This window comes from Ursus maritimus, unplaced genomic scaffold (genome assembly GCF_017311325.1).
Source record: "Ursus maritimus isolate PB19 unplaced genomic scaffold, ASM1731132v1 scaffold_20, whole genome shotgun sequence".
Lineage (NCBI taxonomy): Eukaryota > Metazoa > Chordata > Mammalia > Carnivora > Ursidae > Ursus > Ursus maritimus.
Window position 1 is genome coordinate 55,018,482 of NW_024424453.1, and position 18,039 is coordinate 55,036,520.

General features: G+C 48.6%; 1 protein-coding gene across 1 annotated transcript in view; it reads left to right on the forward strand.

The window, feature by feature from the left end:
* TRIM71 (tripartite motif containing 71) overlaps positions 1 to 17,665 on the forward strand; it is a 61,266-nt gene extending 43,601 nt beyond the window's left edge. Inside the window, exons 2-4 of the mRNA XM_040636993.1 lie at positions 2,012 to 2,179; positions 12,735 to 12,869; positions 16,214 to 17,665. Coding sequence (XP_040492927.1) covers positions 2,012 to 2,179; positions 12,735 to 12,869; positions 16,214 to 17,665 — 1,755 coding nt within the window. The remainder of the gene's footprint in view (positions 1 to 2,011; positions 2,180 to 12,734; positions 12,870 to 16,213) is intronic.
* Positions 17,666 to 18,039: the final 374 nt, after the last annotated feature.

Sequence of the window (18,039 nt, forward strand, 5' to 3'; positions counted from 1 at the left end):
CCCCCCCCCCCCCATGTCAGGGCTCCCTGCTCAGTGGGGAGTCTGCTTCTCCCTCTGCCCCTCCCCCTGCTCATGCTCCCTCTCCCTCTCCCTCTCAAATAAATAAATAAAATCTTAAAAAAAAAAGGAACATAATATCCTAAATCCTTTCCTGATTTCTTTTTTTTTTTTTTTAAGATTTTGTTTATTTATTTGACAGAGACAGCCAGCGAGAGAGGGAACACAAGCAGGGGGAGTGGGAGAGGGAGAAGCAAGCTCCTAATGGAGAAGCCCGATGTGGGGCTCGATCCCAGAACGCCGGGATCACGCCCTGAGCTGAAGGCAGACGCTTAACGACTCTGCCACTCAGGCGCCCCCCTTTCCTGATTTCTGAATCCAAAAGTTCCTAGGGAAGCAGTCTAATCCGCTCACCTCCCTTTTCACCCTCTGAACCCTGAGTGGAGAAGGCCTGTTTCCCTGACTGAACTCGTTTCCTAGTGGACGTGCTCTGTGCCATTGTGTTGGTGAGTTAATAAAATAACCTGAGGGGGTGGGGGGGCACTTGTCCACTCAGGTCATGATCTCATCACGTCAGGGCTCTGCGCTTAGTGGGGATTTTCCGTCTGTCCCCCCCCCGCCCCCCACGATAGCACATGCTCTCAAATAAATAAGTAAATCTTTAAAATAACCCGAAGAGAAGAGAAGCAGCATTCTCTCTCCCACCAGGGCCCTTTCTGTGCATGTCCTTCTAATGGGAACATTGTAGCCCTCCCTCCCCATCTCTGTGTCCTGTGACACTCTGACTGCTTCGGGACCAGGGTGAGCTCCTATTCTGTTCCACACAGAATCACCTTGCCTCCAGTCTCACATCCTGGACTTCACAACACCTAGTACGGTGCTTAGTGCTCAGGGGAAGAGCCGGTGTCAGGCATGTCTCGGAACCAGCTCTTCAGAAGGCTCATGCTGGCCTCCCTGTTCTGCCCCTGCTTGCTGTGTGGCCCTAAGGCGTCATGACCTCTTGTCTTCATCTGGGGATTAAGTGTATTGTGTATGGGAAAGCAGCCCCTCGGACACCGCTTCCCTGCCTGTTGCGTGTTGGCTGGCTTTTCCTCACACGCAGGTATACCGGCGGCAAATTGAAGCGCTGCTCTTGAAAGCAATCCAGCAAACATTTACAGAGAGTGGTACTAAGTGCCTGCTCTCTGGGGGGATACAGCTACACTGGCCCAGTTTCTGTGCCAAGGTGCTTTCGCTCTTGAGAGCTCCTCATTTATCAGCAGGTGGAGGTCGTGCCAACCCTTCTCCCCTCCTAGCATGCAGGGCCCCAGGGAAATACAGAACATCATATAAAGCAGTTCTGTCAGCTCGGGCTGCCTCACAGGGTCAGCTCCTTGGAACAACTTGGCAGGAAGAAGAAAGACAAGAAGCTGGCTGACCTTACCCCACTAGCTTTTCGCCTTCGTTCCAGAAGCTTAAGCCTGTAGCTTGCTTGAGTGCCTGGGAGAACCATGCTCTGCTCTTTGCGCTAATCTCCTTGATGGGGAGGGTGGCTGCAAGCTGTGGTGGGAGGGTGATTAATAGTGGCTCCTAGCCATGTTTCACAGATCCAGAAACTGGGGTGGCAAGACAAATTTTTCTGGTATATACTTTCGTTTGGGCCACCAATCTTAGGCAAGGAAACACAATCCTAGAATTTTTCTGCGTAATTAATCTGAGATACGGGAAAATCTCTTACGCCAGGAGAATTGTTTTATTTTATCTTTGTCTTTGGACTCTCTCCATTATACTTCTGAATGAAACGAGTGGACAGAGGGAACTGGCTGTTTTTTCCTTGATTTGGGGCCAAGGGGGTGGGAAAGGAGGGCAAGTTGTGCTCACATTGACTGCGCTGCTCCCTCTTTCTGTAGAGCTGTGCTTGCTAATTGGGAAGATGTTGGCTGAGGGTCTGGAATCCACAGGCACTCCTGTGGCTGCCCCCCTCCCCGCTAGTCCCGAATCTCCCCTTAATGCCTGTCCGCTCTCTGGTCCACAGGTGCTGCACCTGTACTGTGACACTTGCTCGGTGCCCATCTGTCGTGAGTGCACGATGGGCAGGCACGGGGGCCACAGCTTCATCTACCTCCAGGAGGCGCTGCAGGACTCGCGGGCACTTACCATCCAGCTGCTGGCCGATGCGCAGCAGGGCCGCCAAGCAATCCAGGTCAGTCCTTCCCCGCCCTTCACCTGTTTCCCTTGTTCTTTCTTGCACATAAAACCTTTCCTGCTCCCTTTCAGATGGCACGTGTAGATTACTGGGCAGGCTCCAGTGTGTGGGGGCCATGGAACAATGACCCAAGTGAGCTCATGTGACATTCACGCAGCAGTAATCCCTTGGGGAGGTGGAGGGTTTGGGGAGGTGGAGGGTACGGGAACATGAGAAGGGTGTGGCCAAAGTTGACTAGCCAGTCAGGGCTTGTTGCAGACACTTAGCTGGGCCCCCACCACATGATCTGCCTGTTTCTCATCCAGCCCCCTCCCCAAATAGCAAGTGGGCATTAGCATCCCTCAGTCAGGACTGCAGAAAGACTGGGTACTTAATGCTTTCCGGACAGATAACCTCTGCTGTTCAGATTTATTTATCGGTGAAAAATAAGTGAGCAACAGAAGTTTATTTCAAACTTTTCCCTAAGTAATGAAGTCTCCTGGTAACCGAGACCCTTGTTTCTGTTTAGTCCCCATCCCTTTAGGATTAGGAAGGGACATGGGTAACTTTGGGGGCATAGAGAAGTTCTTTTACAGTCAAGCGATGGCATGCCTGAAATGATTTAAAATCTTATTGTCTGGTCCAGGTGCCAAGGTTTTTAAGAAAGGAAAAAATCATGAGGTGTTTTTCTTATCTGTAGGATAAAACTTGAAAATCAGGAAACATTGCTAATCGTTGAGCAAAAATTGAATGGAAAACTTTTGTTTATTTACATTCTTAGAGTATTTGAATAAGTGAATTGCTTAAAAAATAAGATCCTGGTTTTTTGGAAATGCGAAGAATTGATCATGTGCTCTAAAGAAGGGGCAGAAGGATGGTGGAGGTTTTAGTAAGTTTCTCAGCAGCTATCATATTCCTTTGCATGACTTTCAAAAGAGTCAGATTATCTGATATTCAACTCATATACTTAAGAGGTTTGAGAGTCTGTGTTTCTGCAGTGACTCATTCTGGCATAATCTTATGCCAGAGAGGCCTGCTTTCTTTTTTATGTCTTTGGAGTGGCTCTTGGTTGCTCTTAAGTTATTGTTCGTCAGCATCCCCACTAGTGCATAGTTCATTTTATTTCTGTTCTATTTTGGTGAACTTGTTCCTGCAGATGAAGTGCTTTGTGGCTTCCCTTTTCATCCCACTGCCATTAGGACCTGGTCAATTACCTTTAGATGCTGGTGTCTCCTGGACTCTGGCAGCTGTCCACGTCACCTGGGGGAGCTTAAAGACCTGCTGTGTCTGGGTCCTGCCCCCCACACTGTGATATAATCTTACTAACCCCTTTCTCTCTTTGGGTTTGAGAACACTCAGGGGTTCTTGAAACATGTTTGAGAGAATTGCTGGTGCTCTCCGCTTCCTGGGATCTGCCACTCTGGAAAGAAAAACGAGTTGTCATAATTTGCTAGAAGCTTAAGGGGAGCTCTGTGGTTAAAGTGACAATCTCGGAGGTGGAAATTTGAACTTTTTGTGGAGAGGAGAAAAAAGTTGACATGCAGAAGATTTTGTCTGCAGTGCTTAACTTTCTACAGCAAATATAGTCAGTGTTAGCTGAGAGTCTGCTGTGTTGAGTAGTGAAAAGAACCTTGCGGGGGTGGGGTGTGCCTGGATGGCTCAGTTGGTAGAGCATCTTGCTTTTGGCTCAGGTCATGATCCCAGGTCTTGGGATTGATCCCCGCATTGGGCTCTCTGCTCCTCCCTTTACCTCTGTGTTCTCTTTCCCTCTCTATCAAATAAATAAAATCTTTTAAAGAAAAGGAAAAAAAAGAACCTCGGGATGAAGTTCAAATGTGAGTTGGTACTGTGGTGCCTGATGGGGCGTTTTGGGTGGAGGAGCCAAGTGGCAGATGGGTATTTGGGCTGAGGTGGAAGGCTCAGTTTGTTGTTAATCTGTATGGCCCATCCAGGTGCACCTGCATCAGTTGTGAATTGACTCCTTGAAAAAACTAAGACTGTGTGGGGCAGGGGAGGGGTAGCCTTTTGTGGCTCTGGTTCTGATTCTTCAGAATCTACACCCGGCCAGTGATCTGAAGATTGGGGTAGGATTGGCTAGCGATTTCTGTCTGAATTTTCTTATCAGGCTCTCAATACATTGACCATTTCTAAGACTATCTGGCAGCCCTCTAATGAAAGTAGAGAGATTGGTACCTGTTGAGAAGGAAGTCCCCTGGGTGTTGGTAGAAAAAACCACGGCCCATCTTTCCCTCTGAGTTCACTCTCTGATGCCAGCACATGCCTTTGGGGGAAGGGAAGTTGAGGTAAAGATTGAGGACAAGTGAGTCTTGCTCAGAGCTATGGCCACAAATGGCTGCTGGATCTGAAGATAACACATCTATATTCTCGGGGCTCCTGGGTGGCACAGCGGTTAAGCGTCTGCCTTCGGCTCAGGGCGTGATCCTGGCATTCTGGGATCAAGCCCCACGTCAGGCTCCTTCGCTGGAAGCCTGCTTCTTCCTCTCCCACTCCCCCAGCTTGTGTTCCCTCTCTCGCTGGCTGTCTCTCTCTCTGTCAAATAAATAAATAAATAATCTAAAAAAGATTAAAAAAAAAAAAAACCACATCTATATTCTGGACCGTTGGAAGGAAACAGGCATTCTCCAGCCTTCTATAGAGATTTCCCAGAAGGCTTGCACAACACTTCTTATATCCATTGGCCAAAATCCAGTGTTACACATCAGTTATAGGGAAGTTTTGTTTGTTTTTCCTTCCAAATTTGTATTTAAATTCTAGTTAGTTGGGGTGCCTGGGTAGGCTCAGTCGGTTAAGCGTCTGCCTTCAGCTCAGGTCATGATCCCGGGGGTCCTGGGATTAAGCCCCACATCAGGTGCCCTGCTCAGCAGGGAGTCTGCTTCTCCCTCTCCCTTTGACCCTACCCTCTGCTTGTGCTCTCACTTGCTCTCTCTTGTCTCTCTCAAATGAATAAATAATAAATCTTTAAAAAATAAATTCCAGTTGACATACAGGATAATGTTAGTTTCCGGTTTAGGATTTAGTGATTCATTGCTTAACAGACAACACCCAGTGCTCATCACAAGTGTCCTTCTTCTTCTTTTTTTTTTTTAAGTAATTTTTATTTTGTTATATTAGTCACCATACAGTACATCCCCAGTTTTTGATGTAGTGTTCGATGATTCATTAGTTGCATATAACACCCAATGCACCATGCAATATGTGCCCTCCTTAATACCCATCACCGGCCTATCCCAATCCCCACACCCCTCCCCTCTGAAGCCCTCAGTTTGTCTCCCAGAGTCCACAGTCTCTCATGCTTCATTCCCCCTCTGTTTACCCCCCTTCATTCTTCCCTTCCTTCTCCTACCGATCTTCCACGAGTGTCCTTCTTAATCCCCATCACCCATGTAGCCCACCATCTCAGCCATCTCCCCTCCAGTAACCCTTAGTTTGTTCTCTATAGTTAAGAGTCCGTTTCTTGGTTTGCCTCTCTTTTGTTCCCCCCATATTCATCTCTTTTGTTTCTTAAGTTCTACATATGAGTGAAATCGTACAGTATTTGTCTTTCTCTGGCTGGTGAATTTCACTTGGCATGATACACTTGAGCTCCATCCACGTCGTTGCAAATGGCAAGATTTCATTCTTTTTGATGGCTGAGTGTGTGTGTGTGTGTGTGTGTGTGTGTGTGTGTATGTGTGTGTGTATCACTTCTTTTTATCCATTTATCAGTCAATGGACATTTAGGCTTTTTCCATATTGTGGCTATTGTTGGTAGTGCTGCTGTATACCTCAGGGTGCATGTATCCCTTCAAATCAGTGTTTTTCTATCCTGTGGGTAAATAGCTAGTAGTACAATTGCCAGATCATAGGGTAGTTCTGTTTTTAACTTTTTGAGGAACTTTCTTGCTGTTTTCCAGAGTGACTGCACCAGTTTACATTCCCACCAACAGCCTAAGAGCATTCCCCTTTCTTGGCATCCTTGCCAACACCTGTTGTTTCCTGTGTTGTTAATTTTAGTCATTTGCAGGGGAGTTTTTATCCAAGTTCACTATAGCCTTAAATAAGATAGAACCTTCTGTTACTTTTCATCTGATATTAGTAGAAAGTCAATGGTCATGATAAGGGTGATGAGTCCTTTATTGGGCATAAGTTGCCTATGTGGTTAAAAAAAAAACATTAGTACTCTTCATGTTAAACAAAAGTGATAGATACTGTGCCATTTAGCACAAAAATTAGGAGGACTGAGCTTGATGACTAAGCATAATTTTAAAAAAATTTTGTAAATGAAAATGGAAATTCATCTAGACTTTCTGGACTACTTTGGTTCTCTGATATCTGTTTTTGTTCGATCACTTCATTTATTTATTTTTTTAAAGATTTTTAATTTATTCATTCAACGGGGGACAGGGGGAGAGCGCACAAGCAGGGGGAGGAGCAGAGGGAGCGGGAGAAGCAGGCTACTTACCGAGCAGGAAGCCAGATGCCGGCTCGATCCCAGGACCCCGGGATTATGACCCGAGCCAAAGGCAGATGCCTAAGGACTGAGCCACCCAGGTGTCCCTGTTTGATAACCTTTATAGACCATGTAACCTGCAGGAACTCCTTGCCATGATGGAAAGTTGACCACAAGAAATGCTGAGAATGCCTACTGTTTTATATGAATTTATATAAACTAGCCGAGAAAGTAGATCAAGAAAACTTTTTTTTGTATTACAAATTACTGTTACAAATATGGAAATGGAAGAACAAAATGTGGTTGCTGTGCCCACGATCCCAGATCTTATTAACCATAGGCCTCTGTTTTCATAAGGATTAACAGTCCCTGTTTACTGAGGGCACTGAAACAGGCACTTTCTGTAAAGCCTGAGGTTTGGGTGTCATTCTTTCCATTTTGCAGAGAGAAAACTTTGCTTGAAAGAAATTAAGTAACCCTCCAGAAGTCATACTAACAATGAGTTGAGGAATTGTAGTTTGAACCCAGAACTGATGGGCCTCTCATTTGGGAGGCAGCTGTGCATTCTCACACAGTATATATACGCAAATGTGAGCAGGAAGGTTGAAGAACTCGAATACACCATGACCTACTAACATTCCCCTCTGCTTGTCTTAATTAGGGTCCTTGGTTGCAGTTGAATGAAAGGAGATGAATAGTCTCAGGTGACCAGGTAGGAGAGTATGGATGCATCAGGCTTCAGGTGCCCAGGGATTCAGACCTTGAGGCCAGCAATCTGTCACTTAGCTCTGCCTCTCTCCATGGTGACCTCATTCTGCTGTTGAACATGGTTGGCGTGCATGGGCACCTCTTCAGTCTTGCGCTGTCCTAGCAAGCCATCCTCGGGGAAAGAGTGAGTTTCCTTTTTCCTCTCCTCCTCTTCCCTTTTGGGATGGAGGGAGAGGTTGGAACCTCCATTTGTAAAATTTCAGGGAAGGGCCCTTGATTGGCCTAGCATCCTTCACTCCGTCGGCACCGTGCCTGGATGGCACTGATCGGAAGCGTCCTTTGGACCAAATGAATAAGGATGAGCACATCACAGAAGTAAAGGCCACTGGCCACACCACATCTGCCGGCAGATTTAAGTTCTTACCAACTTCACACCACCCTTAGTGAGTATCAGTGACCTTTTACACTGTATCTGAACTCAGGACAACTTGGGACTTGTGTGTCTTCATTTCCTTTTTCCAGCTTTTGTTTAGAAGAAACTATTAGGCGCTCCATTCCCTTTCTTCAACCAGGAACATTTATCCATTATTAAATTAAACGTGTCAGATGTACAGTTGACTATGAACCACATTTCCCAAGTTCCAACGGTGAGAGACTCACTGCTTTGTCTGTATTTAGCTTGAGAGTCTTAGTTCTAGAAAAAACACGCGGAAGTAAATTCTCTCAGTTAATGCTGTTTGGTCCTGTAAAAAGAATGTACCGTCATGAGGGTCTAGAGTTAGTGCAGCAAACGCAGCGTGAAAGATGTCTGTAGTGTACCTCATCGATGTTTTAAGGCTAAAGGCTAACCACTCATTTCTTATTGCTTTGTAGAACGTTCTCTTACTTTCACTTTGAGTCTTCCTGAATATATAACATTTTGGCCACTTAACGTAATTAGAGCTTTTCATAAGGTGCACTGATCCCCCGAGGTGGGGGAGATACCCATAACCAGGAACAGGAGTATAGTTGCTCTCCACATAAAGAGAGCCTTGAGCACCACTGATTGTAAATCGACCTAACGAAGGGAAAAGTGCGCTGACGGTTGTAAGATGAATCATAGTTTCAAAGGTATAAAATGTGATAAAATTATACTTTAGCGTGAACTACAGTAGTACTCATATCTGGTTTTGTGGTCTGGAGTTTGTGGGTGACATTTGCATTCTGTCATGTTCTGCCTATCAGAACACTTTCTTTTCTTTTCATTCCTTTTTTTTTCTCTCTCACTTCAATTCATTTGACAGAGGGAGAGCGACAACCAGACTTCCCGCTGAGTGGGTTGTTAGCCTGATGCAGGGCTCCATCCCAAGACCCCAAGATCAGGACCTCAGTTGAAGTCAGGAGCTTCACCGACTGAAACACCCAGGCGCCCCTATCAGAACTCTTTCCACACGAGTCCTCTGGCCACCTCACTTTCCCTAGCAGATATCATCAGTCGCTTTCTGTGCTCTTCCCTGTGAAACCCAGGTGGCCTCTGCCTCCTCTGTACTAAGTGGCCGGCACTCAGCTGGCATGCATACATTTGCCTGCCCAGATTGAGACACTCAGCTTTCAGCTGTTTGATTGGATCTGTTAATATCTAAAAGATAACTTTTCCCCCCCTCAAGCCCCATTGCTTATTGGGTAATTTTTTATTTTCGTTCTTTATTGCAAATTGTATGTTTCTGTTTTTGAAATTTACTCAGCCCTTTACCTTCTGTCATTTCCCCACCCCACCTGCCTCTTGTTTCCTTCAAATGCCCTGTTTAGATAATGGAAACTAGTTTGGCAGGTCCTGGTCTGCACTTCTTGGAATGCAGTGCTTGACGGGACTGTGTATGATTTGGAAAAGAAAGCTCTATGTTTTGTCTCGACACATAGGGCTTTTATGACTCTCAACCCTAGGAATGATCCTATCCTTACACACTTGGGGATCCCTCAAATTACAGTAAGGGCTTTGTATCCCTTCTACCTGATTGAAAGATGGAAGACACAGTTCTTGTCCTAGAATGGGAATTCCAGACCCAAGGGCCTGCTAGGGACGTAGTAGAAAACACGAGGGAGCAAGCCTGGCTAGGAGACAGTAGGTGGAGAGGTAAGTAGACATTTGCTGTGTAAACCCACTTGCTACGCAGAGGGGGTGGTCACTGCGCTCTCCTGCCAGTTCTTGCCCTGCAGGAATGTAGGCCTGTTACTTCGTTTCTTCTGGTTTTTATGGAGAATCCGTTGGGTAAGTAATATGGCATTGGTATAAATAGAAAGCACTTGGCTGCCTCTGCTTTCCACTGAGGAAGCTAAGAAATAAACGGACAGAGGCTGGGTTGCCTCAGTCGCGTATTGACTCGGACACCAGCTAGTGCTCATTAATACCGACACCTCGGAAGACCGGGGGTGTGGGTTCCTAAGTTCTCTCCATCTCACCAGCCCTTTCACACTAGTGCTGTGTGGTGCTGGGCTGCTGCGCTTCAAACCACAGTTCCGGACTTTGGGAAAGGGGATTTCCTTCTTCCTTTTGACTTCCTGTTCTTATTGGCAGCAGTTTTTCACCCAAACAGGAGGTTAGCTCCAGTTTCCAGCTTCGGCCTCTTCCAGAATGAGCTGGGCACGACCCCTGGTCCCTACCTGTAACCCCTACTCTCCTCTCTTTGTTCTCTTGGCCCAAGGGTGGCCACTGCTGACTGCAGGCATGGTCTGTCTGTCATCCTCCAGTGCCCTTTGCCCTGGCAGTTCTCCACTTCCTGTTCAACCCCATTTTCTACGTTAAATTATCTCTGTTTAAATGTCTAGTGAGGTTTCCCATCTTCTAAATCAATCCCGACCACCTGAGACATTTGAAATCTGCCAAGTCCGTTACGAGACCTGCTTATGTGCATTCACTGATTGGTCAGTCTAATTTTTTAAATCTTTTGGTAATTTGGATGTTTCCATCTGCATCAGTTTGTTTGCTACTGTTTCCTAGGGCTGCTCTAACAAATTACTATAAACTGGTGACTTAAAATAGTAGGAATTTATTCTCACATAGTTCTGGGGGCTAGAAACCCCAAATCAACGTGTCAGCTGGGCTGTGCTCTCTGAAGGCTGGAGGGAAGACTCTTATCCTGCTTTTTCCAAGCTTCTGGTAGTTGCCAGCAATCCTTGGTTTTCCTTGGCTTGTTACCTACATCACTCCTCATTTCTGCCTCTGTCTTCACGTGGTCTTCCCTGTGCGTGCCTGTCTTCATATGGCCTTGAGTAATTTTCAGGCATTGCATATAGGACTCCCCCTAGTCCAGTATGGCCTCTTCTTAACTAGTCAGTCTGAATTTGGGAGAGACATTATTTAAACCAATATAGTTAACTGCTGCTTTGATAAATATGGTTATGGCCATAGACAGTTAGCAAGTGTAAAATATATAGAGATCATTCCTGCTACGTACAACCCAGTGGCTATGTATCCTGGTCTGTGTACCTGACCCCACGCAGTTTGGTATGTCATGACGCTAGGGACAGGGTAGTAAAGGTGGAACAGAAACATGATGGGAAGGTGTCTTTCACTGCCAGTTTCAGGAAGGAAGTGGCATCTGAGTGGGTTTTGAAATTTAGGGTGAATTTGGAAGAGAAGACATTCCAGGCCATGGATAGTCTATGAGCATTCCAGATCAGTCCAAGTGCCACCTCTGATCTTTAGGCCTCACAGGGATTGGGGTGGAGAATGCCACAAGCAGTTAGCCGTGGCAGCCACGGGCGGGTTGGGGGCAGCTTCAGTGTGAGTGTGACTTCCGTGCCATTGTTGTATCCTCTAGACTAAGAAGATTAAGGGGGGTTCCCCAGTTGTAAGTGACTGAGTCACTGCTGTTTAATAAAAAGCATATTCATACAAATAAGGCTTGCTCGTGTATTGTTTGATTCCATTTCTGTGAAATATCCAGGATAGGCAACAGTGTAGAGACCAAGCAGATTATGGTTGCCATGGGGGAGCAGGAGGGGAGATGGAGAAGAACCGCCTAATGGGTATGGAAGCTTCCTTTTGATGATGGAAGTGTTTGGAGCTGGGTGGTTGTGATGCTTACACAGCGTGGAGTGTGCTAAGTGTCAATTATGGTACGTTTTATGTTCTACCTGTTTGACCACAATTTAAAAGCAGAATGGGTCAGGAGGTGTGAGTAGGCCTGGCTACATGACCGAACCTGTCTGACGGGAGCTAGGTGGGATGAAGGGAAAGGATGCTTGTAGCCTTATTGCAAGTGTTTCTCAGCTGAGCACTGTTGGTAATCTCAATGTTTTACTCTGCGAGCTGCTGTGCTGAGCTCCTCCCATGTATCATCCTGTCTTTTCCTCCTATTGGCTGAGGTTGCAGAAGGCTAGGCAGTTGCCAGGGGCCTTGCAAATAGTAGGACATGGAGCTTGGGCTTGACGCTGGGTTACCGGACTCCTAGGACGACTGTCCAGCCTGCTTTGCCCAAGTGGCGTCAGTTGTAGATGTGCTCCACATGCTGGAACCCCTTGGTCCAGGGCACACTCATGGTTGGTCAGCCATGAGCGATTCCTGAACCCAGACCAGGCTCCAAACCCTGTGTGCTTCTCTAGGCCCCTCCTGATGTAGGACGGAACACCCTATGACCTGTTGCACATTAGCAGTTTGGAATCCCTGATTTAGTATCTCAATATCTCAAAGAAATCCTTGTGGCTTTTCAAGACACATCATGTAATATTAATGAAAACACTGGGCCTTCTGTCTTGATTAATTTTTTATGAACAATAATACGTCTGATTAAACTGGCTGATTTACCTAGAGCTGGTGGTACAGGGTGGGGCGTGTGATGGTGCAGGGATGGTCTGGCAAGCTGGCTGACCACAGGGCATGGAGTGCATGGTTTCTTCAGATTAGATAGTATCCCCAGTGTCACTTGGGGTCGGAATAAGCTGTGCTGCTAATGATGTGACAGGATCATGATGGGGACCTGCTGGCCTGCAGCTATGATGCACCTTGACCTGAGCGCTGTACCAGCCTGTAGGGTTTTCCCAGGTGGTGAGGAAGGCCAAAAAAGTCTGTGGGAAGTGGTTCGTGTGATGGGAGTGGTACATTTCACATCCAGTCCTCGTTCCCACTTTTCGGCTTGGACCCGACCACACTGGGTTCACTGGGTCAGAGAAGCTCTTGTTAGTGCTGAACACTCACCGTGTAGGTGCTGTTTCCCGTTCAGAGAAACCCAGCGCTTCCCAGCAGCTCCTTCAGTTACATGTCAGACAGGTGTCGTGCTCTCCTTGCCTGCCTGCCTGCTTACCAGGGAAGTGGATCAAGTGGTCTCGGGGCCCAGCGTGTTCCTAGCTCTTCGGGTTTGAGACAAGCAGACTTAAATGTATTGCCTGAGGAGTGGAGGTCCTTCTAATGCCATGAGCGTGTTCTCGCTTTTCCAGCTGAGCATCGAGCAGGCCCAGACGGTGGCGGAGCAGGTGGAGATGAAGGCAAAGGTGGTACAGTCGGAGGTCAAAGCCGTGACGGCAAGGCACAAGAAGGCCCTGGAGGAGCGGGAGTGCGAGCTGCTGTGGAAGGTAACGGCCTCCTTGGCTGGCCTGCAGTTTTTCAGTGAACTGCAGCAAAGCCACGAGGATTCTCATGTCAGATCCCAGATCCCAGAATTTAGAACACTTGGAGGTTTTCCATGAAGTTTGTTGGCAGGAAGATGCGAGGGTCCCTGTAACATTGTAGGTGCCATCTGAGCACTGCAGCCACAGGAAGCCTTTTCAGAAGTAGTTGGGTTCCCAGGAGTGGAAGGAGCCTCCCGGTTTATGTTGCACACTCTCAAGAAGACAGAAGGGGGCACAGTCGAGACTGTCGTTAGGAAAGCAGGCTGCTAGGAAGTATCTTTATTTTTGGTGTCCCGCCTGGTTGCCCTTCCTGACCCCTTATGAAAAACCAGTTGTCCACTAGGGAGGGCAGCGAGCGAATGCAGCAGGAAAGAGTGCCGAGCACGCTGGTGTGCCGTTTAGTTACCCCTCCCAAGTCCTCATCCCAACATTTTCTTCTCTGATCTTTACCCCTGCCCCAGGAAGTGGGGAGAATATGCCTACGAATGGGCCAGTACCTCAAGTCAATGCAGCTCTATAATGACATTCTCTTAATGTGTGAATAAGACTGTACACATAGCTGGGGCGCCTGGGTGGCACAGCGGTTAAGCGTCTGCCTTCGGCTCAGGGCGTGATCCTGGCGTTATGGGATCGAGCCCCACATCAGGCTCCTCCGCTATGAGCCTTCTTCTTCCTCTCCCGCTCCCCCTGCTTGTGTTCCCTCTCTCGCTGGCTGTCTCTCTCTCTCTGTCAAATAAATAAAATCTTAAAAAAAAAAAAAAAGACTGTACACATGGCTGATTAAAAAGGGTGCACTTAGGTGTGTGCACGCTCGCCTTAATCATCTGAACTATGCAAAAGTGACGATGGGATCTCAGTTCCTGAAAGTGATTCCCACCAATCACTATGCCCTCAAGTGTTCTGGAAGGCTACGGTGGGTTTTGCCTTGCATTTTCCGTTTAGTTAGCTCATAACTAATTGCTTTCTGCCTCTGCTGACCTCTCAAGGAATATGGCTCCGTTGCCTTTTGACGAGACGAGAAGAATCCTTGGGTAGAAAAAAATCTTTCAAGATTTAATTCAGCACATATTTTATGCAGGCACCTTTGTGGGCCTGACATGATTTCCAGACACTCACATGCCCCCATGGTTTGCCAGGCTCATGCCACCCACGAATGTTAATTATAACTGAAAGGGGCCCGCTTCATGCAACCTGAGAGCTCTCTGGTGAACTCTGCCACAAACTTGCTCTTCTGGATTTGCTGATGAAAAGGCCTTTGTGCAAAGGAGTTTCTGCAGATCTCACCTTAGGTACCCTCCCTCCTGTGAGGCCGACTCCTGTCCTCTCCCTAAAGGCAGTTCTCTTTCAGGAGGCATGGGAAGCAAGTTTTTAGTCTTGGAGAAGCAAATTTGGGAGAAGAGTCGGTCTCTTTGTGTAACATACTTTGTTTCTAATCCATTTCTAAACACTCCTTCTCAGATAACCTCCAAAATATGCGTGTTCATTCTGGGCACACCTCAGTCCCATTTGTCTTTACTTTTTATTATGGTACCTCCCCCAAATCCTGTAGGAGTCCCACTCTCTTTTACTAATTACTAACTTTTCTGCCCCTCCCAGCAAAGCTTGCCTGCCTGTCTCTGCCATGCCATGTCCTTGTTACACTTCTTTTTTTTCTTGCACTCCCCATTCCTGAAGGTATTTGAGTGCCGGGTGACCCAGTTTTGGGTGTCCAGATGCACTCATGCTTGTGGCTTACAGATTTCCGGTGGACTTGGCTGCCTTGTGGGATTAGCTGCAACTACCTACTTGAGGAATCCAGACCAAAGCCCAGAGGTTTGGCCCAGTGCAAAACCAAAGGACAAAGCTGCTTTTTGATCTGTCCCCACATGGGCCCCTCGGCACATACGTGTCCTGCTTCCAAAGTGGACAGATGGAAAAGCATTAATGGGTCAAAAATCATATCATCATCCCCCCCCCAGGGAGAATCTAACTGAAATTCAGGCCTCCCCAATAGTGGAGTGTTATTCTGAAATAGACTTTCTGTAGCATTCTGATTAGTAGAGCTCTCAGAAGTCCTGGTTCTCTCTACAAGATGGCATGAATCAGCTGGGTCACACATTTATCCTCTTCACAGGGGAAATCACTTTGAATTGGAGGACTTTTACTGATTTAATGCAAAAGAATGGAGAAGTGGCTCTGTTTCATTGGTCACACAAAATCCCACATTCCCGAATCGTGGGTTTGGGAACCTCAGTAGCAGAATTATTTTAGCAGGTCAGAATTCAGGTTTATATATTAAAGCAATTTAGACTGAGAGGGCTCCTCTGGAAATACTACAGGCCAGTGGTTTCCAAAGGCTTATTACTATGTCCAAATTTGGGGTGTGTGGCCTTTCAGGCTCCCTGTGAAGACAGAAAACCACGAAGAGGACGATGGGAAGTGTGGCAGGGCGGGGAGGTATAGATTATCATCTTGAATTAGGTTCTCATCAAATCCCTTCACTCTGTCCACACACAGCCCCCCTCCCCCCAACTCTGGGCCGGGGAGTGGGGTGGGGCAGGGGTGGTAGAGAGGAGCAGAAATCATTGAAGAGATCGTAGGCTCTGTATCTGTGCTGAAAACTCAGCCCTCCGGTAGGGAGAGCAGGACTGGCCTTGTGCACTAGTCTCCTGGGAAGTCTGCTGGTGAGGGCAAGGACCGTGTTCTCTCTTGGTCATTATGCACCTCCAGTGCCTGGCACAAAGCAGGTGCTCAGTAAACATTAGTTATATGGCTGTTCTTAGCTTTTATATTTTATTTCTAAGTGACAGGAATAATAAAAGAACTCCCTTATATCCTTCACCCAGATGTACTGATTATTTGCATTTTGCCCCATTTTCTTCCTACTCTGTATGTGATTCGAGCGAGAGTGAGTTGGCGTGTTGGAGTCAGGAGGCCTCTTTCCCCCTGGATACTTCTGCGTTTATTTCCTCTGAGCAAGGGCGGTCTCGTCCATCATCACAGGTGCTCAAAAGCAGGAAGTTCAATCTTGGTAGCGTCCGGTGTCTAGTGCCCGGTCCCTGGTCAGTGTGCCAGCACCGTCTTTAACCTCGGCACCCCCAGTCTGAGTCCTGCGCTGCAGGTCGTTGTCTGTGTGCAGTCTTCTCTTGTAATTGGCACAGTCCCTCAGCCGCTCTTTGTCCTTGGATCTTTGCCATTCTGAAGAGCACGGACCAGTTGTTGCTGTGGGTCTGAGGGTAACTTACTCACGATCCGTGGCAGGTGGTGTGTCAGGTTTTTTTTGCTTGCCTCAGAGCCTCTGCCCTCTGTCCTTGCTCTCCCCTCTGCAGGTGGAGAAGATCCGCCAGGTGAAAGCCAAGTCCCTGTACCTGCAGGTGGAGAAGCTGCGGCAGAGCCTCAGCAAGCTCGAGAGCACCATCAGTGCCGTCCAGCAGGTCCTGGAAGAGGGCCGGGCGCTGGATGTCCTGCTGGCCCGGGACCGCATGCTGGCCCAGGTGCAGGAGCTGAAGACCGTGCGCAGCTTCCTGCAGCCCCAGGAAGACGACCGCGTCATGTTCACGCCCCCCGACCAGGCCCTGTACCTCGCCATCAAGTCCTTCGGCTTCGTCAGCAGCGGGGCCTTTGCGCCTCTCACCAAGGCCACGGGCGACGGCCTCAAGCGGGCCCTCCAGGGTAAGGTGGCCTCCTTTACCGTTATTGGCTACGACCACGATGGGGAGCCTCGCCTCTCGGGGGGCGACCTGATGTCAGCCGTGGTCCTGGGCCCTGACGGCAACCTGTTTGGTGCCGAGGTGAGCGACCAGCAGAACGGGACGTACGTGGTGAGCTACCGGCCGCAGCTGGAGGGCGAGCACCTGGTGTCAGTCACCATGTGCAACCAGCACATCGAGAACAGCCCCTTCAAGGTGGTGGTCAAGTCGGGCCGCAGCTACGTGGGCATCGGGCTCCCGGGCCTGAGCTTTGGCAGCGAGGGTGACGGTGACGGCAAGCTCTGCCGCCCGTGGGGCGTGAGTGTGGACAAGGAGGGCTACATCGTCGTGGCCGACCGCAGCAACAACCGCATCCAAGTGTTCAAGCCGTGTGGCGCCTTCCACCACAAATTTGGCACCCTGGGCTCCCGGCCCGGGCAGTTCGACCGGCCGGCCGGCGTGGCCTGCGACGCCTCCCGCAGGATTGTGGTGGCCGACAAGGACAATCATCGCATCCAGGTCTTCACATTCGAGGGCCAGTTCCTGCTCAAGTTTGGTGAGAAGGGAACCAAAAACGGGCAGTTCAACTACCCTTGGGACGTGGCGGTGAACTCTGAGGGCAAGATCCTGGTCTCTGACACCCGCAACCACCGGATCCAGCTGTTCGGGCCCGACGGCGTCTTCCTGAATAAGTACGGCTTCGAGGGGGCTCTCTGGAAGCACTTTGACTCCCCCCGGGGCGTGGCCTTCAACCCGGAGGGCCACTTGGTGGTCACCGACTTCAACAACCACCGGCTCCTGGTCATCCACCCCGACTGCCAGTCCGCGCGCTTCCTGGGCTCCGAGGGCACCGGCAACGGGCAGTTCCTGCGCCCACAGGGAGTGGCCGTGGACCAGGAGGGGCGCATCATCGTGGCCGACTCCAGGAACCACCGGGTGCAGATGTTCGAGTCCAACGGCAGCTTCCTGTGCAAGTTTGGCGCCCAAGGCAGTGGGTTTGGGCAGATGGACCGCCCGTCTGGCATCGCGGTGACCCCCGATGGGATGATCGTGGTGGTGGATTTCGGCAACAATCGGATCCTCATCTTCTAATCACGTTCTCTAGGCTTCCGTGTTTGGGCTGTGCGTGCGTCTCTCTCTCTCTCTCTCTCTCTCTCTCTCTCTCTCTCCTTTTGAATTTCAAAGAAGAAACAGTCTCAGGGAAATTTCTTTTTTTCTTTTGTTTAAAGAGAACAAGAAGAGTACAACATTGCTTAAGTCCTACCTCATCTTTATTTTTTTACAGATGAATGTACTTATCTTTTCTGCAGGGATTGAGCCTGTGACGTGATAATTTCTATCTACCTCATAAATCTTTACATTTCCTTCTCCAGCAGGCCCTCTGCCCTCCTCCCCACCCTCACTCAGTGGAGTTCACGTTCCCCTCTGACCCTTTGTGGGGCGTGATATGCACAAGCCTGGCGTCT